This window comes from Meles meles, chromosome 2, assembly GCF_922984935.1.
Source record: "Meles meles chromosome 2, mMelMel3.1 paternal haplotype, whole genome shotgun sequence".
NCBI classification, from domain to species: Eukaryota; Metazoa; Chordata; class Mammalia; order Carnivora; family Mustelidae; genus Meles; species Meles meles.
The window spans coordinates 69,816,551-69,842,121 of NC_060067.1; the positions used below are offsets into that span (position 1 = coordinate 69,816,551).

The 25,571-nt window shown below is 60.5% G+C and overlaps 2 protein-coding genes across 7 annotated transcripts in view; one reads left to right on the forward strand and one right to left on the reverse strand.

Annotated features, from left to right (window-relative positions):
• On the forward strand, positions 1-12,650 carry DGKQ (diacylglycerol kinase theta). Of its 2 annotated transcripts, none has more exons than XM_045990282.1 (23): positions 1-387; positions 2,998-3,077; positions 3,689-3,788; positions 4,182-4,267; positions 4,361-4,486; positions 4,939-5,092; positions 5,174-5,245; positions 5,366-5,466; positions 5,565-5,803; positions 5,898-5,988; positions 6,081-6,135; positions 6,256-6,317; positions 6,683-6,833; positions 7,204-7,242; positions 7,814-7,929; positions 9,201-9,352; positions 9,527-9,675; positions 9,766-9,944; positions 10,281-10,381; positions 10,571-10,717; positions 10,837-10,948; positions 11,010-11,180; positions 11,369-12,650. In XM_045990282.1, the coding sequence occupies exons 1-23, from the start codon at positions 102-104 to the stop codon at positions 11,468-11,470; spliced, it is 2,871 nt and encodes a 956-aa protein (XP_045846238.1). In that variant the 5' UTR covers positions 1-101; the 3' UTR covers positions 11,471-12,650. The 2 variants fall into 2 exon arrangements, with proteins under 2 accessions (XP_045846238.1, XP_045846249.1); XM_045990293.1 differs by having other exon boundaries at positions 11,028-11,180.
• The window catches only part of TMEM175 (transmembrane protein 175), a 25,542-nt gene continuing 12,076 nt past the window's right edge, over positions 12,106-25,571 (reverse strand). The window contains exons 2-11 of one of the 5 annotated variants that reach the window (XM_045990328.1): positions 23,140-23,300; positions 22,840-22,878; positions 20,832-20,926; positions 20,124-20,175; positions 19,756-19,791; positions 19,033-19,116; positions 18,470-18,583; positions 15,054-15,132; positions 14,794-14,929; positions 12,106-13,565 (exon numbers count right to left, since the gene is read on the reverse strand). In XM_045990328.1, the coding sequence (XP_045846284.1) occupies positions 12,908-13,565; positions 14,794-14,929; positions 15,054-15,132; positions 18,470-18,583; positions 19,033-19,116; positions 19,756-19,791; positions 20,124-20,175; positions 20,832-20,926; positions 22,840-22,878; positions 23,140-23,292 (1,446 nt within the window). In that variant the 5' untranslated portion in view covers positions 23,293-23,300 and the 3' untranslated portion in view covers positions 12,106-12,907. The other 4 variants (XM_045990308.1, XM_045990317.1, XM_045990347.1 and 1 more) reach the window with 4 other exon arrangements.

The following is a 25,571-nucleotide window of genomic DNA, read 5'->3' on the forward strand; positions in this document are numbered from 1 at the left end:
CCGGCGAGGACCGCAGGGTCGGCTGGGAGGCGGTACCTCTTCTCACCCGCGGCGCGGACCCGGCTCTCGCCAGCCGCCGGGGTCGGGCCGCCCGGGCAGGGATGGCGGCGGCGGCCGAGCCCCGGGCGCATGCCTGGCTCGGCGGTAGCTCGCCGCGCCCGGGCAGCCCGGCCTCCAGCCCCGAGCTAGGCGGCAGAGGCCGCGCGCGCCCGGGACCAGGACCAGGATCGGGGCCGGTGTCGGGGTCTGGCCCGGAGCGGGCGGGCGCCAGGACCCCAGGCCCCGCCGCGCCTGGCCACAGCTTCCGGAAGGTGACGCTCACTAAGCCCACCTTCTGCCACCTCTGCTCCGACTTCATCTGGGGGTTGGCCGGCTTCCTCTGCGACGGTGAGCGCCCGCGACCCCATCACAGACCCCAGCCCCTGGCCCAGAATGGGCTCCTCCCCTCTGACCTCTGCACTCCCAGCAGTGGGCTCCTCAGGACAGAGCCGCTTGCCCCCCAGGGCAGGAGTGTGCTGGCCTCAGACCCTCTCCAGGGAGGCGATAAGCACTGGCTCTTCCAGGGGGTTGGAGGCACCAGGTGGCTTCCCCCAGGACTGTGGGCCTCAGGAAAAAACTGCTTCCTGGGCTCCTTCACTTGGCTTGGGATTCAGTGAGGGAAGAGTACTGTGGGCGTTATGGGGTAGGTGCAGTGACTGGGGCATGAGTTCAGGGTCTCCTAAGCAGGTGGAACTCCTCTAGGCTCCTCACTCCCTGCAGCTGGGGCAGCAAGGAGGCAGCACTGTGCTCAGGCAGGGCTGATTGGGGCCACTGGTAGGATCCTGTGCCCTAGTGCTGGGCCTTTCCTTGCCCTGCGTGCACACTGCTACCCACAAGGGCCAAGTGCGGCATGCCCCAACAGGGCTGGCACCTAGCTGCCAAGCTGGCTGCCTGGGCCAGGAGGCCCTCCCTCAGCTGGCTCATTGGACAGCGAGGGCACAAGCTTCCCAGGTCTGCTCTCTTGTAGTCCTGCTTCCTCTGCCAGGACAGGTGGATAGGCCCTGAGGACCACAGCTGCCCAGGCATGTGGGGAGCCTTTGCTCCACTCGCGGAGACAGGCTTTTGGCTCTGGGGACAGAGGGACCACTTACACCAAGTTTACAGAGAAGGCTTAACCAGGTCTGGATGGAGGAGGCTGGGTCTCTCAGGTGGGATGCCTTCTGCCCAAGAAAATGGCATGGTTGAGCTGACTCCCTAGTGCAGCACCAGGTGGTCTGGCCAGCTGGCATGGGGCAAGTCACCCCAGATCCTCAGAAACACTGCCCTGTCTTATCTTGTCCCATGCCAGCTGGCTCACCTGAAGGGGGAGCAGTGCTTGTGCAGGCTGAGTCAGCTTTAGGTCTGAGGCTAGACGCAGGACCTCTGCACAGGTGAGAGGTGAGAGATGGTAAGTGCAGGGGTCCAGGTCTGAGGTTGAACCCAGGACCCCTACACAGGTGAGGGGTGATGAAGGCAGGGCTACAAGTCTAAGGCTAGATTCCAGGTCCTCCTCAGTGTTATGACCTGCTGCAGGTGGGGCTCTGGGTCTAAAGGGCAAAGCAGCTCATGGAAAGGGGCTGGGCTTGGGGGATGACGTGGAGGCCATCCCTGGGCAGCTGTGTGGACGTGCTCCCCACCTCTGGAGAAGGGGCTCGTAATCTTGGCCGGCAGTGGGGCCTGACAAGGGTGTGGGAGGAAGAGCCTCCTTCCCTGCCAGGGAGTACCCAGGATGTGGGATGTGGGGTGATCAGGCCCTATCTCCGTGGGCCAGAGGAGCTGGGCGCCACCTGCCTGCAGCTGCTGCCTTCCGGGACAGAGCTAGTCTGGGTGCCTTGGAGGGGAAGCTAGCCAGAGCGCTCACCCTTCCTCTGTGCCTCCCCACTTACTCCATCTGACCCCAGCCTACTGTAGTTTTTTCGGAAGCAAGGCCTCAGAGCTGTCCTTGCTAGCCTGTGGAGGACCTGTCTGTGTCCTTCTCCTAGGGACTGGGTGGGTAGGGCTTCAGTGGGTAGGATGGGGCTGCCTCAAGGCCCCTCACTCGTACTTTTCACCAAGCGCTATGTTGGAGAGTGAGTCCTTCTGCCGCCTGCCCACTTCCCAGCCCCCTGCTGCCTTGTCCAACCCATCCCACCCCAGAGAGGCTCAGCCCAGGTCCCCTACCCCTCCCTAGACTTCTTGCACCCCTCCTCCCCATCTTGTCTCTCTCTGAGCCTCAGTGTGGCTGGACTCTCCAGGCCTCCCTTCTTAGTGGCCTGCACCGCAGGACAGGAGGCCCTCAGAAACACAGCCTATGTCGGAGTACTCACTGCCTTTAGAACCTCTGGGCTGTCTATCCCTGTGGGTGGGGGCAGGTGCGGCCATCCCTGGGCTGGCCACCCCCTACCCTGCCGGCCTTGGGAGGTCCTGGACCATCACAGACTGGCTCTGGTCTCAATAGGCACACAGCACATGGGAGGGGTGGTCAGAGGGTCTTCAGAGTTGTGGGGGAGAGGGGGAAGGATGTTCTCGGTGCTGCTGGTCTGGGGGGAGATGTCCACTTACCTGCCTGATAGGTAGTGGGCCCCCTTGTGCAAAGGGCAGGGGCCACTCTCAAGACCCCGGGACACAGCAGCATCCCCACTCTGGGCTCTCTGGGGATGAGAGGTAGGGTGGCGCAGTGGATCAGGGTGTCCATGGTGCTTCTGTGGGGGGATGCTGTGGCTACACCCTCCCTCTGCCCCCACGATAGTGGGGATGGCGGGAGTCACTTTCCCCATCACTCACTGTTGGGTCGTAGTGGGGCGGGGGCTGCAGGGATTCACCCCACGCTGACTCCCCCTCAGCTCTGGCAGAGTGGGCACTGCCCCCGCAGAATATGGGCAGCTGGCCATGGCCCCTGGTGTTCCTGCTGGCCATGGCCTCCCTTCTGCATGCCAAAGCCTGGGGTCTCCTGATGCTTGGGTCAGACAGGGGCCAACTCATGCTGCTCTCATTCCATAGTCTGCAACTTCATGTCCCACGAGAAGTGCCTGAAGCACGTGAAGACGCCCTGTACGGGTGTGGTGCCCAGCCTGGTCCAAGTGCGTATGGTGGGATGGGGCGGGTGGGGGGGAGGGCTTCGGGGATCGAGCTTTCGTGGCAGGTGCTGGGCTGAGTCAGGCTGTCTGGGTGGACGGTGCAGGAGTGCTCCTATGTGCTGCCTTGGGTCTCCATCCAGGATGCTGACCATGTCCCAGGTCCCTGTGTGTGAGCCCCTCCCAGGGCAGTAGCCAGGCCTCACCTCCTGCTGATTCTGATCCCTCCTCCTCTGGGGTCTCTGGCACCCAGCACTTCTGCTCCTGCCTGTTCATGGGCCTCTGCCCATGAGTGTTTTGTCCAGCTTGCCCCGGATGTATCACGGGGGCAGGGAAGAGGCCTGGAGGAAGCAGCCAGCGCCCAGGCTTCCTGGACCTGCACAGCTGAATCAGGCCCGGAAGAACCAGCAGGGGGCTCCCTGCAGGAGGGGCAACCCAGCCTGGGGGACTCAGAGGAGAGTGGGCAGTTCCAGCAGGGCCCCCAGGGGGATAGAGGGGCAGGGGAGGATTTGGGGGGCACCGCAGGGCTCTCTGGGCTGCAGAGGACGAGGCCTGCTGGCGCTGGCTGGGTGCTGTCAGGTGGGCCCCAGGCTGAGGGGGAGCTCTGCTCCCTGCAGGTCCCTGTGGCCCACTGCTTCGGCCCGCGGGGCTTCTACAAGCGCAAGTTCTGCGCCGTGTGCCGCAAGGCCCTGGAGGCCCCCGCGCTCCGCTGTGAAGGTACTGCCCAGCCCGCCTGGCCGCCCCGCGGTCTGCGCCCTCACCAGGGTCCTGGTCTCTGCTGCCCAGGGGGCCCACACCCTGCTGTGGCCAGGCGGTCGGGCAGGAGGCGGGGTGGTGCCCTGGGCGCCCATGAGGGGGGATGTGTTTGTGGACTCTCAAGCTGCCCTCATGGGGAAGCAGGTGCAGGGGGCCAGAAGACGGGGAGCAATGGGAAGCCATGGGAAGCTGGCTCCTGCCCCCTGAGGGGAGGGGCACCTGCTGTGAGCTCAAGGAGGGGTCCAGGAAGTGTGGCTGGGATGTGCAAGGAACCGGCCTTGGCAGCGCTGCCCAAGAGAAGGGGGCAGGGCTGTGGGGAGAGGCGAGAGGCCCTTAACCCTGCCCGCCCCCCAGTGTGTGAGCTGCACGTTCACCCCGACTGTGTGCCCTTCGCCTGCAGCGACTGCCGCCAGTGCCACCTGGATGGGCACCAGGACCACGTGAGTGCACAGGGCCAGAGGCCTGAGCCTGGGGGCCTGGGGGAGGGGTGGTGGTGCTGGGGGCTGGCTGAGCCAGGACGGCCCCCTCCACAGGACAGGCACCACCACCACTGGCGGGAGGGGAACCTGCCCTCTGGTGCACGCTGCGAGGTCTGCAGGAGGACGTGCGGCTCCTCGGATGTGCTGGCGGGTGTGCGCTGCGAGTGGTGCGGCGTGCAGGTGGGGCTTTGTGCTTTGCCGCCTGGGGGGGGTGCAGGTGGGGCTTTGTGGGGGAGGGGGTGCGGTGTGCAGGTGGGGCTTTGCGAGGTGGGGGTGTCCTGAGGGGCGGAATGGGATGGTGGACTTCCTGGTAGGCAGGACGGGGATGGGCAGTTCCTGGGGGGGGTGTGTGTGTCATAGCCCTGGGGGGTGGGGCAGAGTGGATATAATATCCCTTTGGAAAGTAGGTTGGAGGTCCCGAGAGCAGGAGTGGTGCATCCTTCCATGCTCACCCATCTGCATCGCACTCTGTCAGGGCTGGGGATGGTCCCCATTGTACAGAGTCAGGGATCCTTCTGGTCTGAGGGTAGCGCCACCCACCTGTGCGCCCCGCCATAGCCTGGTCAGGGGCCATCAGCCCAGCGTGGGCCCCTGCAGAGTGGCTGACAGCTGGCCCATGCTCCCATCTATAGGCCCACTCGGTCTGCTCCACGGCGCTTGCCCCGGAGTGCACATTTGGGCGCTTGCGCACCATGGTCCTGCCACCGGCGTGCGTGCGCCTGCTGTCTCGAAACTTCAGTAAGATGCACTGTTTCCGCATCTCTGAGAGCACGGTCCCAGAGCAGGGTGAGTGAGGGGCTGTGCTGGGGCCGGGTATGTGGGCTGGGGGTCGGCCTGGGTAGGAGGTCAGCTGTGCCCCTCCTGCAGGTGAGGGGGACGATGGTGCGGATGGAAGCGCCCCCGCTGGGCTGGGCAGAGAGGTGCTGGCCCCGGAGTCCAGTGAGTGCCTCCTAGCCATTGTGGCCCACAGCCTGGTCCCCTCATCCCTCACCCTACCCCCCGTCCTGTCCCCAGCCCGACCCCACTTCATGGACCCACATTTACTTCTCTCCGGCCCAGGCAAACAGACCCTGAAGATCTTTGATGGCAACGATGCTCTGCAGAGAAACCACTTTCGTGTTATCGCTGTCCCCCGCCAGGCCAGGAGTCAGGAGGTGCTGGTAAGAGGGAGCCCCTGCAGGGTGCCTTCCTGGGGAGCTTTGTGGCATCTGGAGTGGCCCTGGCTGGTATCTACATCCGCCCCCCCCTCCCCCTGCAGGAGGCAGCGCTTCGGGCTTACTATGTCACGGAGGACCCTTGCGACTTTGAGCTGCAGGCCCTCCCCCTATCTGTCCACACCATGGACACGGGGGCCCGGGGCAGGACCCGGGCCGGAGGGAGTACAGAGGAGGAGGGCAGCAGAGGCCCGGGATCCCAAGAGGCCGCCCCCGAGGCCTGGATCCTCCGTGCTCTGCCCCACACCCAGGAAGACCTGAAGATCTACCCTGCCTGGCTCAAGTGAGACCCAGGCCCAGGGCCCAGGGTCTGCCGGCGGGAGCTGGGGGTGGGGGTGGGGGCTTGTGACCCGAGCTCCTGAGATTGTTCCCTGCAGGGTGGGTGTGGCTTACGTGTCCATCCGTGTGACCCCACGGAGCACAGCCCGGACTGTGGTGCTGGAGGCTCTCCTGCTGCTTGGCTGTCAGGTGTGTATGCCACTGTGGTTTTGGCTGGCCTGGTGGAAGACCTGGGGGAGCTGGGGCTCCAGGCCTGACGCTGTGACCTCCGCCCCCCACAGGCTGAGGGTCCGGAGAGCTTCCAGCTGGAGGAGGTGCTCATGGGCAGCAGGCAAGGTGAGCAGTAGCCTGTGGTCGAGGGTCCCCGATCTGAATGCCCTGAGGTCTTTGGGGCAGCTTCTTGCAGATGTGGGAGTGGCACATGGTGCCCACGGGCCTTGCCTGTCGTTCTTGCAGTCCAGCGGACGGTGCTGGAGGATGAGGAGCCCTTGCTCGCCCGACTTCGTGACATCCGGCAGGTCATTTGGTGTGAATGCTGGTCCCCACAGAGTCACCAGCCTTTGGCCATGGCCGTTACCTCCCAGGGAGGGAGCCTGTCCCCAGGACCCTATGTGCCAGTGCCAGCCCTCCTGGGCCTGGCGAGTCTGTCTGCTTGCTCATGTCACTGTTCTCTCGAAGGTGGCGTTTTGAGCCCCATACCCCACTCCCTGGGGCTCCCTGAGGAGAGTTGAGGGGCTTGTCCTGAGGGAGGAAGCCTGTGTTTCCTTTTCTGTCTCGTCTCGGTGTGGTTCAGCCCGGGAAGTCTTTCTGGACGGAGGGTGGAGGGGCCGGGAATCGTGGTGCCCTCCCTGAGTGCTCTGCTCCGGGTCCTACCTCCCCACAGACGTCCCTGCGACAGATGACCCAGACGCGGTTCTATGTGGCTGAGAGCAGAGCTGTGGCCCCCCGTGTCTCCCTGTATGTTGCTGGCCTGCCTTTCGGGCTGTCTGCCCAGGAGTATGGCAGCCTGCTGGATGAGGCTGTGGCCACCAAAGGTGTGACTGCCTGGGCTGACCAGGGAGCAGGGGGAGGAGGGGACAGGTTCTGAGAGCAGACCGTGGGGGCTGGTTCTCCTCTCCTCCTCCCCCGCCACACGGTATCTGAGCCTTTGCCAGGCTGGTTCTCACTCGTTGGGTCTCTTTTCTCACCTCCAGGGCCCACAGTGCTCACCTCCTCCAAGGGGCTTCTGAGACCCCAGAGGTCCAGCCTCTGCCTTTTGTTCTGAGCTGGGGAGGGACATGCTGGGGGAACTGCCCCTTCTGGGTTGCGGGAACCACCTGCAAACAGGGGCAGCAGGGTTGGCCTCCGAGGCTGGGCAGGGCCTGGGGACTGCGTACCTCCCCTGACTGCAGCCTATCTTCGCAGCTGGCCTGGTGTCTATGAGCCACGTCTACTCCTCCCAAGGTGAGCCGCTACTGTAGGGTGTGGTCAGATTGGGCTCTGGAGTTAGGTGGAAAGGCCTGCCTTTCTTACTTCCGTATTCAGTGTTCCATTTTGTTTAGGACCTGACCTTTTTCTGGGGGAACTCTGTGGGAAGGACCCATTTGTGGTTTTTCCCCTGGCTCCCAGCTATCATGCTTTTGCTAAAATGTGATTGAGCTGCAGAGGACTTTTCTCAAAAACCTGTTCTGCCCTTGGGTTTGCATCTTTCTTTTCATGGGATACTGCAAATCTGCCCAGAAGCAGGAGGCTTTTCCCATGAGCCCCAAATGCCTTCTGGAGGTCCCCAGCAGTCATCAGTATCCTCCATTCTTGTGGGGGTGTTCCTCCCAGGCCCTGGGGTGAGGGTGTGCTCTGCCACGCTGCCCTCTTTTGTCCATCTCTGTGTCCTGTCTCTGAGCTTGATCACCCTCAAAGGCTCCACGGGCTGGCGGTCCCACATCATGTGGCTGCCATTGGATGGCCAGACCCAGGGTCCCTTCTGGCAGCAGGATGAGGGAGGCCACAGTCTGAGCTCACAGTCCCCATGCTGCAGGCGCCGTGGTGCTGGACGTGGCCTGCTTCGCGGAGGCTGAGCGGCTCTACATGCTGGTCAGGGACACAGCTGTGCACGGCCGGCCGCTCACTGCCCTGGTGCTCCCAGACGTGCTGGTGAGTGGGTGCCATCAGGGACACTGGTTTGTCTAACACACAGTTCACAGCCTGGGAGGAGTCTGAGATCTGGGGGCAATGGGCCTGTACCATGGCTGACGGGCGGAGGACTGCAAGCTGCAGTTCCCATCCTGCCATGGCTGCCTCCTAGGGGCTGTGCGTATGCACACATCCTGGAAGGCCCTTGCCTTTTCGAGGGTCACTGGGACCCCTGCTTGGGAGGCCTGGGCTACCTCTGGCCCGAAGATGGGCCTCCCTGACTTTGGAGCACATCTGGAAGAATGAAGTGGGATAAGCCCAGGCCCGGGGTGGACACTATGTGGGTTGGGGCAGGGTGAGGGGCTGGAGCACCAGGTCGTGCCCTACGCTCCATGCTTTTGCCAGCAGCCTCTGGTCCTCATCCCTGCTGGCCCCCAAGGTTTCCCCTGAGCTGTTGGTGGCTGCTCCGGCCCTGACCCCGGAGCCCTGTCTGGGTGCAGCAGAATTAAGAGTAGGTGAGGTCACTGTTGGGGACTTGGGGGGCGACTCCTGGGCCTGGCTGCCTCCTCCCACATGAGCCAGGTGTCACCGTGCTGTCCTGATGAGGACGCAGCCCCTGCAGGTTGGGGTTCCTGACAGGCAGAGCTTGGTGGGCGGTGCCAACATGCACTATCCTGGCAGCTCCCTGCTGCGGGGTGAGCGGGTGTGGGAGGACTGCAGGCAGCTCTGCCCCACGGGTCACACATCACCCTGAGTGTGTCGTTGGCTTTGAGGTGTTGCTGAGTTGTGCCTGTTACCCAGCATCTCCCACCAATGGATGCTGGTGCCCCCCGCCACCCTCGCCATTGCTGAGACCTCAGCCCCCTACTGCTGTCTCTGGGCCCCGTGTTTTGGGGGTTGTTTGTTGGGAGATGGACTTCTGCCCATGGGAGGCAGGAGCCCCTCCGTGAGCCTGGCTGCTCCTGCTGGCTGTGCTGGGGGTGGGCAGAGGCCCGGAGAGCTGCACGAGGGGCATGTGGACTCCCACGTGGGTGTCCAGCCTTGTCTGTGTGGATCAGGCAGTGGGAACGGTCTGGGCACAAGGGTCACGGTGGGTGGTGGCATGGCCTGTATGCTCAGAGCTCCAGGCCGGTCAGCCTCATCTCCTCCTGGGGCACATGTGTGCCTTCTTTGGGTGGGGGGCTAGCCGCAGGTAGGCTCAGGCTATGTGGGCACAGGGTTGGAGCACTTGTCACTGCCCCCATGGGGTGGCCTTGAGAACCTGCACTAACCCAGCACCCCCCATCTGTCAGCACACGAAGCTGCCCCCAGACTCCTGCCCCCTCCTCGTGTTTGTGAACCCCAAGAGTGGAGGCCTCAAGGGCCGTGACCTGCTCTGTAGTTTCCGGAAGCTGCTGAACCCTCACCAGGTCTTTGAACTGACCAACGGGGGGCCTCTTCCTGGGTGAGTGTGGAGGTCCCCGCCATGCTGCTCACAGCCTCACGAGCCTTTAGAGGGGTGCTTGCACACGGCTGTGGAGAGGCCTGAGGGAACGGAACCATCCAGGCTGTTCTGCGTTGGTTCTGGTGCTCCTGTTGACCTGCGCACACTGAGTGCTTCCTTTTTGCCTCTTGCCAGGTTCCACGTGTTCTCTCAGGTGCCCTGCTTCCGGGTGCTGGTGTGTGGTGGGGATGGCACTGTGGGCTGGGTGCTCGCCGCCCTGGAGGAGATGCGGCACCGTCTGGCGTGCCCGGAGCCTTCTGTGGCCATCCTGCCGCTGGGCACAGGTGGGGTCGGCCAGCAGATCTGAGGACAGGCCTGGGAGGGTGGGAGGGGGGTGGGTGTGGAGAGTCCATCTTCTCTTGCCCCCATCCCAGGGAATGACCTCGGCCGGGTCCTCCGCTGGGGGGCGGGCTATAGTGGGGAGGACCCATTCTCCGTGCTGGTGTCGGTGGATGAGGCTGACGCCGTGCTCATGGACCGCTGGACCATTCTGCTGGACGCTCACGAGGCTGGTGCTGCAGAGGACAGCGTGGCAGACATTGAGCCCCCCAAGGTACCAGGGTGGCACCTGTCGGGCCCCCCACAGGCAACACTCTGCTTCTGTCCAGGGTTTCATATGGATGCCAGCCACCACCTGGTGTAGGCACCAGGGCCACCCCATTTATGGGGAAGCTCAGGCATGGTCAGCAGCAGCTTGCTGGGGACATCCCGGGCTGGCTGGCTCAGATGGTTCCCTCCCCCTGAGTGCATGTCAGTCACAGGACGGAAGCCGCTGTGACAATAGCGGAGGGTTGGGTTGGAGACGAGGAGGCTGGACCCAGCTTAGGGGGGGTGGGGAGCACGTGGTGAAAACTGACTAGGGTCATGGGAGAATGTGTCTTATCTCCAGATTGTGCAGATGAGTAACTACTGTGGGATAGGCATTGATGCAGAGCTGAGCCTGGACTTCCACCAGGCACGGGAGGAGGAGCCTGGCAAGTTCACGAGCAGGTGCCAGAACATCAAGGATGGGGGCTTGGGACTGCTCTAGATCACAGGGCTGCCCCCTGGTGACAGCGTACTTCCTGGGATTTACCAGCAGGACTTGGTGGATGGGGCTGGAACCTGGGGCTGTGGAGGGGGGCGTCATAGGTAGGGCGAGGACTCCATCTTGACTGTAGGCGTACACCTCCTCCACAGGTTCCACAATAAAGGCGTGTACGTGCGTGTTGGGCTGCAGAAGATCAGCCACTCCCGCGGCTTACACAAGGAGATCCGGCTGCAGGTGGAGCAGCAGGAAGTGGAGTTGCCAAGTATCGAGGGTCTCATCTTCATCAACATCCCCAGGTGCCAGTGGGTGGGGCTCCAAGCCCTTGGGCTCCAAGGGGCTCTAAGGGCTCCTCTGGTGGGGCTTGAGGCCCTCATCCAGCCTGCCCACTCACCTATGTGCCCCTCCCTCGGTGCAGCTGGGGCTCAGGGGCCGATCTGTGGGGCTCCGACAGTGATTCAAGGTTCGAGAAGCCACGCATGGATGATGGGCTGCTGGAGGTGGTAGGGGTGACGGGCGTAATGCATATGGTGAGTGTGGACAGCCGGGGTGGGCCCTGGCATGGGACCGTGGCCTGCTGAGCCCCACCAGCCTTCTCTCCACTACCAGGGCCAGGTCCAGGGTGGGCTGCGCTCCGGCATCCGCATCGCCCAGGGCTCCTACTTCCGCGTCACCCTTCTCAAGGCCACACCCGTGCAGGTGGATGGTGAGCCCTGGGTCCAGGCTCCTGGGCATATGATCATCTCAGCTGCAGGCCCCAAGGTACCATGTGCAGTGAGCTGGGCGGGCCCTGAGGGCTGGCTGGGCCGTGCACCATTATTCCCCAGTGGTCCCCTGGGTATAGGGAGGGGAGGGGCCCACAGGCTGAAACCCAACCCCTTTCTGTAAAGTGGGCTGAGACCATGCCTGCAGTATCTTCCAGCCCTTTGACCTGGCCTGTTGTGGGACAGGTCCACATGCTCAGGAAAACCAAGCAGAAGCCCAGGAAGGCGGGAACCCCCAAGGATTCCCGAGCAGATGGGGTGCCCATCCCTGAAGGGGACTCCAAGTAGAAGGACCCTGCAGCAGCTTGTTTGTCCAGCAGCAGCGGGCGCCAGCCAGTGGTGGATGGACTTGTCTACGGCTTTGACTGGGGGCATCTCCTCCTCACCCCTGTGCACGTGGAAGCTGCGTGGGGTAGCAGCTGTTTGTCCCCGGCCTCCAATCCAGTGATAGGCTGGGTGCGGGGCTTTGGCTGGCCAGTCGTCCCGCCCCCAGGGGTCCAGGCCACCATCCTGGGTTAAAGGCATTTCTCATTTTGCGTCCCCCCACCATCTGTGAGCCCACCGAGCTGGGCAGCACTGAATCTTGGGCCATCCCCCCAGATGCTCTTAACAGAGTGGGCCCAGTACAGACCCTGAATGTCCCAACCACCAGGGCCTGCGGCCTACCTTCCCACTGAGGGCTGGGTGGGGATACCTGCCACTTGTCTGGGGGAAGGTGCCTTCTCTCCCGGCCCTGCCACTGTGGAGGAGATGCTTGGGCTGCACGTGGGGAGCGGAGGGCCCTGAGGCCAGGTGGGCTTGTTGGCTGACATCCTGGAGATGCAGCAGGAGGGAAGCTGGGCCCTCATGGGCTGGGGCTGGGGCGGAGTATGCAGAAGGGACCAAAAGCAAACCGGCGAGGCCCAGAGAAAGTTTACAAAGTGTGACGTTGGGGAGGAGCCAGCTTTAATCACCTGTTTGTCATTGATCAGCATGCCCTTCCCAGTGCCCATCCAGCTGACCAGGTGCCTGGGCCACCCCCACCCTGGGTTCAGACAGGCCCCAGGATCAGTCTGGGGGGGCTCCAGGGGCCCCAAAGAAAGGCCCAGGAATCCTGTTTCTCCACTCATCCTGGCTGTTTGCTGCCAGCGCCATGTGACCGAGCTCTGCCTCGCCAGCCCCATGTCTCCTGAGCTTCTGCCAAATCTGCACAAATGCACTGTAGTGGCCATTTGTGGTGGGACATCCCTATCACGTGCCTCCAGCACACACACGTGTGTCTGCCTTGACCTCCCCAGTGGCATCACTTGTGTCCGCTTTGCAGGCCTTGGCTCTCATTCTGGTCTGTAGTTGTCTGTCCTTTGTATTTAAGTGCGTCTGTGCACCCAGAGGGGTGGTGTGGGCTTGCACCCAGGCCCTTGTGTATCTTGTCACTACCTGAATGTAAGCATAATTTATATCCAGGACAATACAGTGTGGCCATTGCTGTGCTGCTGCCGTGTCCTTTGTGCCTGGGGACCCAGGCTCCACTCAGGGCTGGCACCATGGGCTCCCAGCAAGAGCGTGAGCACCCCGGTGGTTTAGCTTCACAAAGAGCGAGAATGTGGGCCTAGGACAGAGATAGCGACACAAGCTCCTGTCGCGCTGTCTGCAGAAGCAGAAACCTCCCAAAGGCTCTAGAGAAGAAGGTTGGAGATACAAACCAAAAGCAGGCTGAGTGCAGTGGGGGCGGCCAGGCCCCAGGAACTAGCAGGCAGCAGGGAGGAGCGGGGCGCATGCATTCTCCTCTGCCTGGGTTGCTGGCTGGGCAAGGCCCCGCATGGCGCACAGGAGGGCCAGGCCCAGGCGGACGAGGAGGCGCAGCAGCAGGAAGGCGAAGGGCACGGCAATCTGCATGAGGTGGAAGATGGCCGTGCTGAACCGGCTGAGGAAGCAGGTGGACGCGAAGGCCAGCAGGCTGGCACAGGGGTACAGCGCAAGCTTGGCAAACATGAACGCGTGCTCCCGGCCCCCGAAGCGGGCCGAGGGCTGCAGTGTCTCCCCCTCGTGCAGAAGGGCCGTGGTCCAGATGGCAAACTGGAAGATGCTGGCGAGGAAGATGATGGCGCAGCTGACGCGCACGCTCTCCAGCTCGTCGTGCGGCTGTCGCGCGAAGGCCGAGGTCTGCTGGTAGGCCAGCGGGAGGCCACCCACGAAGGCCAGTGACAGCGTGTTGAGCAGCCCCATGGACTGCGTGGCCTTGCGGATGTGCAGGAAGAGCGAGTGGTGGGCAAACCAGAGCAGGCCCACCGTGGCGAAGGAGCCGAAGTAGGCCAGGAAGTGCGGCCCGTACATGCTCAGTGCTGCCACCAGGCTCCCGTGGAACTTCTCCTTCACGTCCCTGGGGTCCGGCACGTTGTCCTCACTGAGGGCGGCCAACACACAGCATTGGTCCTGGCCCCGCTGTGGGCGGTCAGGTCGGGGCTGCGGCTCCCAGCCCGAGCCCACAGCCCCCTGGCCTCCATGGGGCTCCCTCGGAGCCCTGTCCACACTCTGGCACCTGCCCAGCCGCTTGGGTGGTGGTCCCCCTGATCTGGGGGAGGGGGCAGCCTCTGTGGTTCTCAGATCACTGGGCTGAGCGCTGCTGGAAGGAGCAACTCTAAGGCACATCTCAGATTCTCTTCCTTGTGGGCGGCCCCAAGAGCTTGTCCTATTCCCAGGCTGGGGGGAAGCACCGGGAGATGCCTCTACACTCACAATGGGGGGCTGCACATGTGTCTCGGGGGTGGAGCTGCAGGAGTCTGAAGGTGGGGGCTGTGGCTCGGGGGGGGGCGCCTGTCCTCCTCTGCTCCTTGCAGCTGCTCACCAGGGAACTGGGGCTGGCTGGGCCCCACCGGTGGAAGCAAAGCCACACCAATCTGCAACCTTGGGTCGAGGCTCAGAGGTCGACACCAATGAGAACTTGGTCCCCAATTTTAAAAATTCACAAATTACAGTAGGAACAAGCTATCAAGAGAATTAGGAGAACTAATACTTTAGGCCATCAGATATAAAATGTAAAATCAAGATGGTGTAACCTGTCCAACAAAATGTTTTGAAATAGGACCAAATGAACAAGAGGCTCTAAAAAGGAATGGAAAATAAGAAAAAAAAAAAGGCAGATGAAACACTTAAAAATGCATTAACTAAAATGAGAACTTTGACAGAGGGAAATGGTAGATTAGACGGGGCAAAAGAGCATCCAGTGAAGGCAAAACGGAGCAGGAGGGAAGATGCAGGAGAGGGGAGGTGGGAAGCCCTGGAAGGGGGAGCCCTGGGGAAGGGGGCTAGGGGAGATGGGGATGGGGGAGCTGGCAGGGGGGATGAGGAGTTGGGGGAAGAGTTGGGTGGGAAATGGGGGAAAGAGGGGAGGATTGGTCTGGGGGCGAGGCCTAAAGGGGAGGGAAAGCACAGGTTGGGGAGGCCCAACCACACCCATCAACCCAGCCTGGGGAAGCGACAGGAGGAGTCCTGTGTGCCCCCTGCCCCCCAGAGCAGAGCTCAGGCTCTCCGGAGCTTGGTCCAGGGTCGGACTCCTCCTCGGCGCCTGCCTCTGTGGGGTTGGATGATGACAGGCAGGCCATGGACCCCCTCCCTCAGGACTGGGTCCTTACCAGATGTCCAGAATGAGGAGTGTGGCGACGATGGCGTAGACCCCGTCACTGAAGGCCTCCACCCGCTCCTTGCTGAGAGGTTCGTGCAGGTCAAAAGTGAAGAACTCCATGCTGTGAGCTGGGGGCTCCTGGGGGCCTGTGGGTGTGCGAGGAAGGAGGAGCTGGCCAGGGGAGGAGACTCTGCAGGGACACCTGGCCGTTATGGTTGCCTGGGCCCTTCCCACGCTCATAGGCCTTGAGGAGCAGTGTGGAGCACCTACCCACAAGCCTGTCCTTGCACCAGCTGGAGACCTTGCTGACGTAGGGGAGGAAGATGACTGTCGCCATCAGCAGGTACGACTGCGTGAGACACACCACATGGCAAACACCATCCGCCCCAAAGGGATGGCAGCACGAGCAACAGAAGAAAACACAGATGAATTCTATCTCATCAAGCTGGAAACCTTTTGTGCATCAGAGTATTTCCAGAAGAAGTAAAAGGCAGCTCCCAGAATGTGGGAAAGTACCAGCAGACTGCACCGCTGATGAGGGTCTGGCACCCGGGGCAGGTGGAGAGCTCCAGCTCCAGAGCAAAGGCACGAACCCCCAACCCCAGGTGGGCAAAGGAGCTGAGCGGACAGCTCTCCGGAGGACCTGTGCAGTGGCCAAGCTGCACAGAGCAGGACGCTGAGCGTCACCAGGGATCAGGGAAATGCCGGTCAGAACCACGGGTGACCCCGCGTCACAGCCCACAGGACGGCTGCTCTCGGAGGAGCAGAAACCGACAAGCCATGGCGAGGACGTGGGCCGAGGGAGCCCTGTGCACCATGGTGGAGACAGAGAGGCACCCGAGTCCATGGACAGATCAACGGGTAAGCAAGCTGGGTCCTTCCTGTGACCTTCCAGTGAGAGGGTGGGTGTCTGACACCTGCTACCACAGGAAGAAACTGGAAAACATTCTTCTGAGAAGAGTCAGACGTAAAAACCTCATGTTTTATGATTCCATTTACGTGAATTACCCAGAATTGGCAAAGCTCTAGAGACAGGAAGTAGATGGGGGTTCTAGGGGAGCAGGGCATGGTGGGGAGTGGAGACTGCTCAGGGGTACAGGGTTTCTGTTGTGACCATGGGAGCAGTCCAGAAGTAGGTGGAGTGGTGGTTGCGGGCTGGGGCCCCTGGACTGGGCAGGTGGCAGTGGACGTGGGAGTATGAAGTTTATGTTGTTTGTCCACCATGTTACTCCAGGAAGCGTGCAGGGCTGGGTCCAGAGGTGGCCCAGCAAATCCAGTCCTGGGCCCTGGCAGCGGGAGCCCTTCAGGCCCCATACCACCCAGCCGGCAGCCCTGCGGGAAGGCTTTCTCCTGCCGCCCCTGCCCCATCCCATGCCTGCCCTCAATGAGGGGCTCCCACCCCCTCTGTCCTGCACACCCGGTTCTTCAAGGTCACCTGACATGGGGAGACGACGATGCACATGCTGCCATCAGGGAGATTGTGGGACACTTCGGATGTACCCTACCTCTGTCTCTAACCCGGTTTCCACACTCCAAGAGACCACATCCCACGCGGAATTCAACAGACACCCTGAGGGCGGCTGGGAGGCAGGAGGGAGGTGCCATCCACTGCAGGATCGGGGGAGGAACGGGAGTCTGGTGGGGGTGGGGGAACAGGACACAAGAGGCACTACACAGATGCTGGCAGGCAAGGCCCTGGGCCCTGTGGGCGTCCCCATCAGAGGAAGGCAGTCCACAGGGAGGACAGGATGACCTAGACCAGGCTGGTGAGAAGGGGCTGGACCTCGGAGGTGGACCCAGCAAGGCATCTGGCTGAGGGAATGTCTATGAGGATGGAGGCCACGGGGTTGCCAAGGAGGCTCCAAGGGACCCGCCCGGGGGTCAGGAAGCTTGGACATGCTGTCTCCTAGACGGTGGTGGGCTCCAGGCGAGGAGGTGAGGGGGCGGGTGCAAGGCGTCAGAGCCACATTGCGGGGAAGGAGGGAGGAAGGCTGATGGACAGGTGAGTGGGGCTGGACAGAGCGCTGACTGCTCTGTCACTGAGGGCCCAAGTGACCCCATCCTCTTGAGGCCCCTGGACCTACTGACCACTTGGGCCCTCTCAGCCCTCCCCTCCCCCAGTCTGGTGGCTCAGGTGTCCCCTCCCCCACTGCTGTGATCCCACCAGGGTGTGGTCACTGTCCAGTTCCCCACAGCCCCAGTGCCGTGGCACCTGCTATCCCCCAGGACTCACCGGACAACTGCCCACGCACCCAGCCTACCCTGGCCCTCTGTTCAGCTCGCTCAGGCCACCCACCGCAGACCCCAGCTGTCCCTCCCATCCTCCAAGCAATGACCCTTGGCGTTCCTCAAGCCCTGACCTTGTCTAACCGATGCCTGCTGTGGGCCACCCTGAGTGCACAGCCTGGAGAGGCCATCCCACCTGGAGCCAGGACGTGTATGTGGCCTCAGACCATATGCCCCTTACTCCCAGCCCCCTTCTGGCCCTGCCCTGTGCACTGGTAGCTACTATGCTAGAGGCCACAGCCAAGGATGCCCTGCATGACCCCGAGCACCCCTGCACCTCCAAAGTGCTCAGGACAGAAGAAACCAAGCAGCAGCCCGAGCCTGCCTTCCACCTGGCATGCCAACCTACGCCTTACCCCGCTCCGCCTGCCCGAGCCTGACCTCTGACACCTCAGCTGCTCAGCCCCCAGCATGCAGCTCCATCCTCGAGGAAATGGCCTTGCCAGCCTATCTGTTTCAAACTTGGAATCTCCTGGAATGTTTACTAGACATTTAAAACATCATCGACCATTTGTTCCCAGGTATGATGCTCTGGGCCCAACGCTTCCCTGTACTTGGTGAGGGCTCGGATCCAGGCAGGAGCCATGCCTACAGCCTCCGAAACCCACTGGGACGGCTGCTGGTTTGTACTTCTCTGCATTCCCAGATGGTGAGAGTGTTCTAGAACATACCCATTCGATTAGCTAAGGTCTAAAAGGGCACTAGCCGACCTTGACTTCTACGCCTGGCTGACACAGCTCCAAGTTCTGGCATCCCCGCACAGGGGCAGCACAAGACTGAGTCAGGGCAATCCGCAGGAGGCCTCCTGACCTCCGACCTCAGCTCGGTGTTCCTGAAAGCCGGCCATTCCCCGGGCAGGGGGGGCTTCCTCCCCTCCTTCCTGCGCTCTCTCTGGGCGGCCCACACCCTCCATGTGGGTCTTTAGGACCTTTCCGCAAATGTTCCCTACTGCGCCTCTTGCCTGCTGTCACAGCAAGGCTGCTGGGACCCCTCCACCCAGAAGCCCTCTAGTGCTGGCTGCCCAGTGGCTTCACGTGGACCCCTTACTCGCCCAGAGAACAAGCACAGCCCAGACTCTGGGCATTCGTCTCTCTCTCTCTCTTCTCGTCCTAAGGATTCGCCCACTTCGGGAAAACGTGGGTGGTCACGGCCCACTGGCTGCCCCACTGGACGGCGTGTCTTCATGCAGGCCTGGCTCTGTGGCGCCTGTTCGCCTGCATGGCAGGTCCCGGTGGGGATAGGGGGAGGGTTGCTCTCCAGCTGTGCTCCCTGGCACCTGGGTGCGAGGCCATGTGCTGGTGATCCCCGAGACCTCTGCACAGCTGTACACCCCCAGCCCACCCTCCTGGGGGCATCTGCTCCATAAGACAGTCACCCCACCCCCTGCTCCCCCCACTCACCAAGGGGTAGAAGAACAAGGAGAAGCCGGCAGCCACGAAGCACAGCGCTGGGCCCCTGAGGACGATGCCCAGGATATGCCGCCGGTAGAGGGCCCTGTGGGCGGAGCTCTCTATCTGGGGGTTCAGGAGGTGGGGGAAGTGGAACGCATACACAACGATCAGCGCCTGTGGGAGAGGGAGGCTGCAGGGCATAGGCAGAGGCCTCTGGCCAGTAATCCCCAGCCACCCACATCCACGGACAGAAGCCGCGTGGGTGTGAGGCTCAGCATGCAATGACCTAGGGGATGCACAGGGGACAGAAGCCTCTGCTCTGCTCCCAGGGCCACATGGGGTCCCAGAGAGTCTCGCCCTGCCAGGCACCGCAGGGCTCTGACCTTCTGCAGCCAGCACAGGAAGCCCAGGCTCTGGCAATTTCAGGATCTTCTGTCGCAGCATGGCAGAGGGCCCGGGCAGTCACCCTACAGCATGCCCCACAAGCACGACCCTTGCTATGGCCAACATGCCATATCCACACATGTGGATGACAAGCGTGTGTGGGGGAAGGCAGGCTGGGGCGGTCCTACCTGCACGGCCCCGATGGCGATCACACACATACAGAACAAGAAGATGCCCAGAGGCACCTCAGGGAAGGTCACCATTAAGGAAAACTGCAGCCAAAAACACAAGACAAGACACAACCAGGTTTGGCAGGTCCCCGCAACCCCACGAGTCCCCTGCTCCCGGCCAGGTGCACACACTGGGCTGCAGACCCAGAGGGTGTCCCTTGCGACCACAGCAATTCCACAGAACGCTTCCAGCCTTTCAAGCTGAAACATCATCAAATTCATGAAGAATTCTCTGTGACACACAGCCCTGCACACCCACACCATAGTTCTATCAGAATTGAGAGTCGGGGCAGGTGTGAAGGAGCTGCCGGGGAGGGGCCCAGGATGGCCCACGGCAGAGGGATGCAGGCCAGGCAGGAGCCGGGAGCGTCGCTGAGCACGGACAGGATGCCCCTCATCGGGCCCTTAAGAGGCCAAGCTGGTGTCTCTGCCATTGCAGGCCCCTTCTCGGGAGGCTTTCCCCTCCTTCAACCAGCCTTGGAACCCAAGGTATGCCCACCCCCAAAGCAGCCAAGACTGCTGCCAGATTCCTTGGGGCTTTTCTCCTCTTTGTAGCATGGCGCTTGGGCCCTGGACCACCCCGCCAGTCTGAGTGTTTCCGAGGTGGAGGCATCCTGGGTCTTGAGTCCTCTTGCCTAGGGGAGGGCACACTGGCCCCAGGGAGGAAATGCAGGTACTCACAGTGAACGGTAGGAAGGTGATGGTCATCATGCAGGCCTAGAAAGGAGGAGGAAGGGCAGGAGGGGAAGGCAGGCAGGTGGCTCCAGGCCCTGCTGCCCAGGGCAACCTTTGGCTGTGCCCCACCTGCAGGTTGTCAGTCTACCTCCTAGACCCCCAAGAAGCTCACACCCTCGCCACCCGACAAGGAGGGGAGAGGCCTCATCTTCTCAGGGGCGACCCCAGGGAGGACATGTGAGGAGCCCAGGAGTGGGTGCTGGTGGGTTCCAGGCTCTGTACCCCAGAGACACCAGAAAGGCCAAGACCTGCTTGCCTTCCTTGGAGGACAGGCCTACACACATAATCGTTTATCAAGAAATGAAAGGACTCACCAGGTTGAGCAAAGCAAGCGTGTCGTCTATTTTCCCAACAACCTGGAACAGTCTAAACCGTGTAAGAAAATGAGGAAGGCATGCTGTCAGTAAAGGGGCTCTAACAGCATCTACACAGGGCCCAGCATTTGCTGATTAAAGTATCAGTAGAAGATATCATTTCGGGGGGAGGGGCAGAGGGAGAGGAAGACAAAGAATCTCAAGCAGGCTCCTTGCTCAGGGCGGAGCAGGACGCAGAGCTCAATCTCAGGACCCTGAGACTGTGACCTGAGCCCAACTCAAGAGCTGGGTGCTTAACGGACTGAGCCCCCCAGGCGTCCCACATATGTCATCTTTAACCAAATTTAGAATACTACCTACCGTACAAACTTTGGAAGACACCGAAAATACAAACAGGAAACCCTAAATCCCTAGAAACTGCACTGCTCCCATTCGCATGGACTCTTGTAACTTGGGGTGCGTGGTTTCCAAGAGAGCCGGGGTGGGTGTGCAGAAGCCACAAACAGAGGGAGCTGTGGAGGGAGGGCATGCCCTCGGGAGGCGCCCCAAGGGCTCTGGGACATCCCCTGGCAACCCTGGGAGACTGGAACCCTGAGGAGGAGAAGTCAAACCCCCAGGAAACTCGTTCTTCAGGTCTTGTGTCTGACACCGAGTGAGCCCCAGTATGTGGACCTCAGCCTGGAGAAAGCCCCCAGCCTGGCTCCATACCTTGTGTGTGCTGCCCAGGCCACAGTCACGATGAGAAACGTCATCAGATAAACAGCAATCCTGGTTGCCAGAAGTTTCTGTATACTTTTGTCAAACTGGTGGAACAGAAGAGTGTCACTGTCAGAAACTGCTTTGCTCCATGGCTGCCGGCGGCCCCGTCCAGGGTTCTTGGCTCAGCTTGGAGCTCAGCCCCTCCCTGAGGCTCCTCTTCAAGGCAGCCTCCCCAGCTCCCGGCCCCTTGCCCCAAACCACCGACACCCCAAGTCCCATAGGTGCTTGTTCAGGGATCTCGTGTGCAGCTTCCCGCTGAAACGCGGGCTCCTGAGGCACAGACCCCCTCGTCCAGAGCAGGGAGCCCACTGAGCTGCCAGGCACCGGAATCTGATGGAGCTCCGAAGCCTGGTGAGGTTGTGGCGGTGCCTCCCCTAGGTGGGAAGGCACTTGGACGGACAAAGCTTGGACTTTATCAGTAAAAACTCCAAGTGGAAAACTGATTGCTTTACCATTTTCACTGGTTCTTTCCCCGCAACCAGTGGGTGTCTCACCCAACACGCGAGTACTGCACTGAGGACTCAGAGTTTCTGAATTGCTAGATTTTTCTGGGCCTTGACTAGTCTTTCCCTTCGAGTTGGAAGGAGCGCCCACTGGCTGACACCTCCCAGCACTGTCCTCTCTGAAGGTATCCCCAGATCGCTGCACAACTTTCTGGCTCAGAGCTTCTCCATGCACCCGCCAACACACACAGAGATTTCACAATCTGCTCTCCAAACGAGTAGCCCCAGCTGCAGACAAGTGGGGCTCACTGCAAACACCTTCCCGTGTCACCTCCTGGCATCTCTGGTCACACATCCACACCCATCCTTTTTCTTTGTTAAAACATTTTATTTATTTTAGAGGTAGAGCACGTGTGGAATGGGGAAGGGCAGAAGAGGGAGAATCTGTAGCTGACTCCCCACTGGGCGCAGAGCCCGACGTGGGGCTCGAGCTGACCATCCGGGAGATCAGGACCTGAGCCAAAACCAAGAATGAGACGTCCAACCGACTGAGCCCCCCAGGTGTCCCTCACCCATACCCCATTCTGACCTGGCCCAGGCCCAAGCCCTCCCCAGAGAAGATTCTGGCGCAAACACAGCTAGGCAAGCACCAGGGCCCCAGTGGGTACCAGGCCTCCTCTGAGAAGGGCGGCTAAGGAGCAGAGAGGCACTAGGCCTGCCACACTCCCACAGCCACTCCCCGGCTACACCGGTATTGCTACTGAATTCTCTTCAAAACCCCACCAGAGGTACAGCCCTTTTGGCAGAGATGCAGAAGGCAAAGTCTGAGCAGCTCCCGTGATTCCCAGTGTGTCCAGGCTGAGCATGCTCGCTGGGGCTGAAGCCCAGACAGCAGCTGTGCCGGTGGGCCCGGCAGACCCAGCCCCTGGCACCCTCACTCCTCTGGGCCCAAACTACACCCCTGTTCAGAGGGGCTGGGCGAGGCACGCTCACACAGGCATGCCCGGGGACTTTTAAGAGTCTTCCGAAGTCATGTCCAGCTTTTGAGGTGCCTAGTGTCACGACTTAACTTAGAAAACAGAAATATTCTGTCAATACAAATGGAAACTCTGCTTTAGAAAACACTGTTTCCCACTCACTTCCATGACAAAACCCACATGCCCCTATGCACCGAGGAGGCCCCTGCCCTGTGGCTGCAAGCTGCCCTCAGCCCCTCAACGCCCACCTTGATGGACACTCCGCGGGCACCGGGAACCGGCTTCCAGACCCACAGCCAGACGGGCTTCTGCACTGTCTGTCCTCAGCCCACCCTGAAGGCTCACTTTGAGGGCACTGGCCCTGTCTGCAGGCCAGGACTGTGACCGAAGAGGGTGGCCGAGGGAGCAGAAGATGACTTTGCCCCAGTGCTCCCAGCCAGGCACAGCCCGGGGCGGGGGGGCTAAAATTGGGCTCGTGGATGGAGTGAGTCTCTGGCACCCTCACCCGGGATACTGCAGACTGTGGTCCCCAAGTACCTGTTCTGGGGAGATCTCCGTGTGGGTCACAGGCAGGATCTATGAAAGCAAAGACACAAAAAGAATGAGGGACATTTCTTGGGCTGTGCACAGACCACTCCTTGGATGTCAGGGTGTCAGGGACTCGGGCCAGTGCTGGACTGCTCCTCCCACCCATCCAGCTGCTTGGGTGGCCAGGGGACCCCAGGACACTGCTGAGACAGGGCAGGGTCTATGCTGGGCCACGGTCTACCAGAAGGCCTCTTGAGAGGGGGTGGCCAGGGTCCCAATGTGAGAAGGGGGTCTGGGAGGCCCACGGACCATCACAGTGGCGATGATGGACAGGAGAGCATCACTGAAGCTGAGCATTCGGTGTGAGTGCTGGATCCCGTCAGCAGCGTCCTCGTCCCTTGTGCCCGTGGGGGTGTCTCCCTGTATCCCGAGGGCCGGTTCTGGGGTCTGGGGACCGGACATGGTGGGGCCTGGGAAGAAGCACAGGTCTAAGCAGGCCCGAGTGCTAATGAGGCCCACCCCTGCTGGCTTCAGCTGCGACACAAGGTGGGTTGGTGCCTGAGAGCAGGACGCCCTTCCCGACCAGGCCTTAGTGGTGGCTGGAAGGACCTGCTGTGCCACTGGTCCTCTCTCAGGAGGCCCCTGTACTTCCAGTCTCAGGAAGAGCACTGTCACCTGGGAGTCACGCTCAGTGCCTGCCTCTCCTCTAGAAATGGGAGAAATGAGAGAAAGCGCATAGATACAAGGTAGGCACTCCACACACTGTGTCACCAGCCTGAAACCCGTGACCCCAACACCAGACCCTGTGCTGTTAGACACTTTCATCCTAACCGTGGGATGTTCTTGCATCCAAGTACTAACTGGGTTTGACCCTGCTTGGCTTCCGAGATCAGCTGAGACTGGGTACGTTCAGGGCAGTATGGCCGTGGACTAAATGTGAGATGTTCTATAGGTCCAAGTCACAGAGGCTCGGACTAAAACAGAGTGCCAGCCCTCGCAAGGACAAGACACAAAGAAAATGAGCCCCACCCCCAGAAACAGATATAGGAGGCTTATGGGCAATTTGTGGGCAGGAAAAACAAACATGTAAGATACTCAGCTTCGTCAGTGACTAGGGAAATGCAAGTGAAAACAATGAGGTACCACTAAGGTCTGCAAAAGTCCATCACGAGTGATGAGGTCGTGGGGAGACAGGCTTGGGCAGGATGTAAAGGGTGCCACACGCATATGGAGATGATAATCATTAATGAAGCATGGCGTGCACACCCTATAAGGGGGCCTCCATTTCTAGGTGCAGCCTCAGGCATGCGGACACGGAAACAGAGACCCACAGGATGTGCACTGGTGTAGTTTATTTTAACAGATGTCAAAACCGCTCTATTATTAAACACTAAATGAATTGTTAGAAAGTGCTAACAACTGAATGTCTGCATTCCCCAAACACCTCCAGGGAAGCCCTAACCCCAGTGGGATGGCATGAGGAGATGGACCACAGGCGGGGGTGAGGAGAGGGGAGAGAGGAGAGGCCCCTGAGTGAGGCCATCGCAAGAAGGTCTGCGGGCCGCCACCATGTGCTCAGACTTCAGCCTCCAGAACCAGGAGACCTAGCAGCCTGTCGCCGAAGCCCAGGACCATGAGGTCTTGCGAGGGCGGCCCCACTACTGAGACAGGAAGTGAAGATAAAAGAAACAGATATGGGCATGTATAAAACTCAGAAACACAATGTTAAGAGAAATAAACCATGTTGCATAAAAAATACACATACAATTATACCACTTATATAAATTTAAAACACAGTGACCATCTGTCCTCCCATGATTATACAAACGTGCACAGTAAGGATATGGGACCAAGCGAGGCCGGCACTCACCAACTTCATAGGGCAACATGATGACCTCGGCAGGGAGGGGTGGGAACTGCGGTGGGAAGGGGACTTTAGCTTTCAGATGTATGCAGAACTTCTCACTTCGTTCGCTTTTTTCTTTTTTTAAAGATTTTATTTATTTATTTGACAGACAGAGATCACAAGCAGGCAGAGAGGCAGGCAGAGAGGGGGAAAGCAGATTCCCTGCTGAGCAGAGAGCCCAATGTGGGCAATCCCAGGACCCCAAGATCATGACCTGAGCCGAAGGCAGAGTCTTAACCCACTGAGCCACCCAGGTGCCCCTCACTTTTTAAAGCTTACATAATGATCACTCCTCCTGGTGTACAGGTCTATAAATGCTTGACACGTGCACATAGGTGTGTAACCATGACCACAGTCACAATGTGGTTCAGAAGTCCCTGAGCACACCGTCTGTGGTCAAGCCTTCCACCACCCCAAATCCTGGCCACCATTCATGTTTTCTGTTACCATCAGTTTGCCCTTTCCAATGTCCCATAATGGGTTCATAACCCATGGACCCTTCTGAGTCTGGCTTCTTTCAGTCAGCATGACACGCCCAAGAGTCACCTGTGTTTTGGGAGTAGCAATAATAAATTTTTTTCTGCCATGTACTTAATTCTACTGTATGGATGGGCCCCTTTGTTCATCCACTCACTACCTGGAAAACGTGGGTTGTTTCTAGTTCTTGGTGGTTTTAAATAAAGCCACTACACATATCTGCTCACAAGTATTTGTGGAAACATGTTTTTTCTTTTTCTTTTTTTTTTTTAATATTTTTTATTTATTTATTTGACAGAGAGAGATCACAAGTAGATAGAGAGGCAGGCAGAGAGAGAGAGGGAAGCAGGCTCCCTGC

Coding starts and splice junctions, on each gene's coding strand:
- DGKQ (XM_045990282.1), top strand. CDS start 102: ATGGCGGCGGCGGCCGAGCCCCGGGCGCATGCCTGGCTCGGCGGTAGC. Junction 5,467..5,564: donor CCAGGAGTCAGGAGGTGCTG/GTAAGAGGGAGC, acceptor CTCCCCCTGCAG/GAGGCAGCGCTTCGGGCTTA. Junction 11,181..11,368: donor TCTCAGCTGCAGGCCCCAAG/GTACCATGTGCA, acceptor GTTGTGGGACAG/GTCCACATGCTCAGGAAAAC.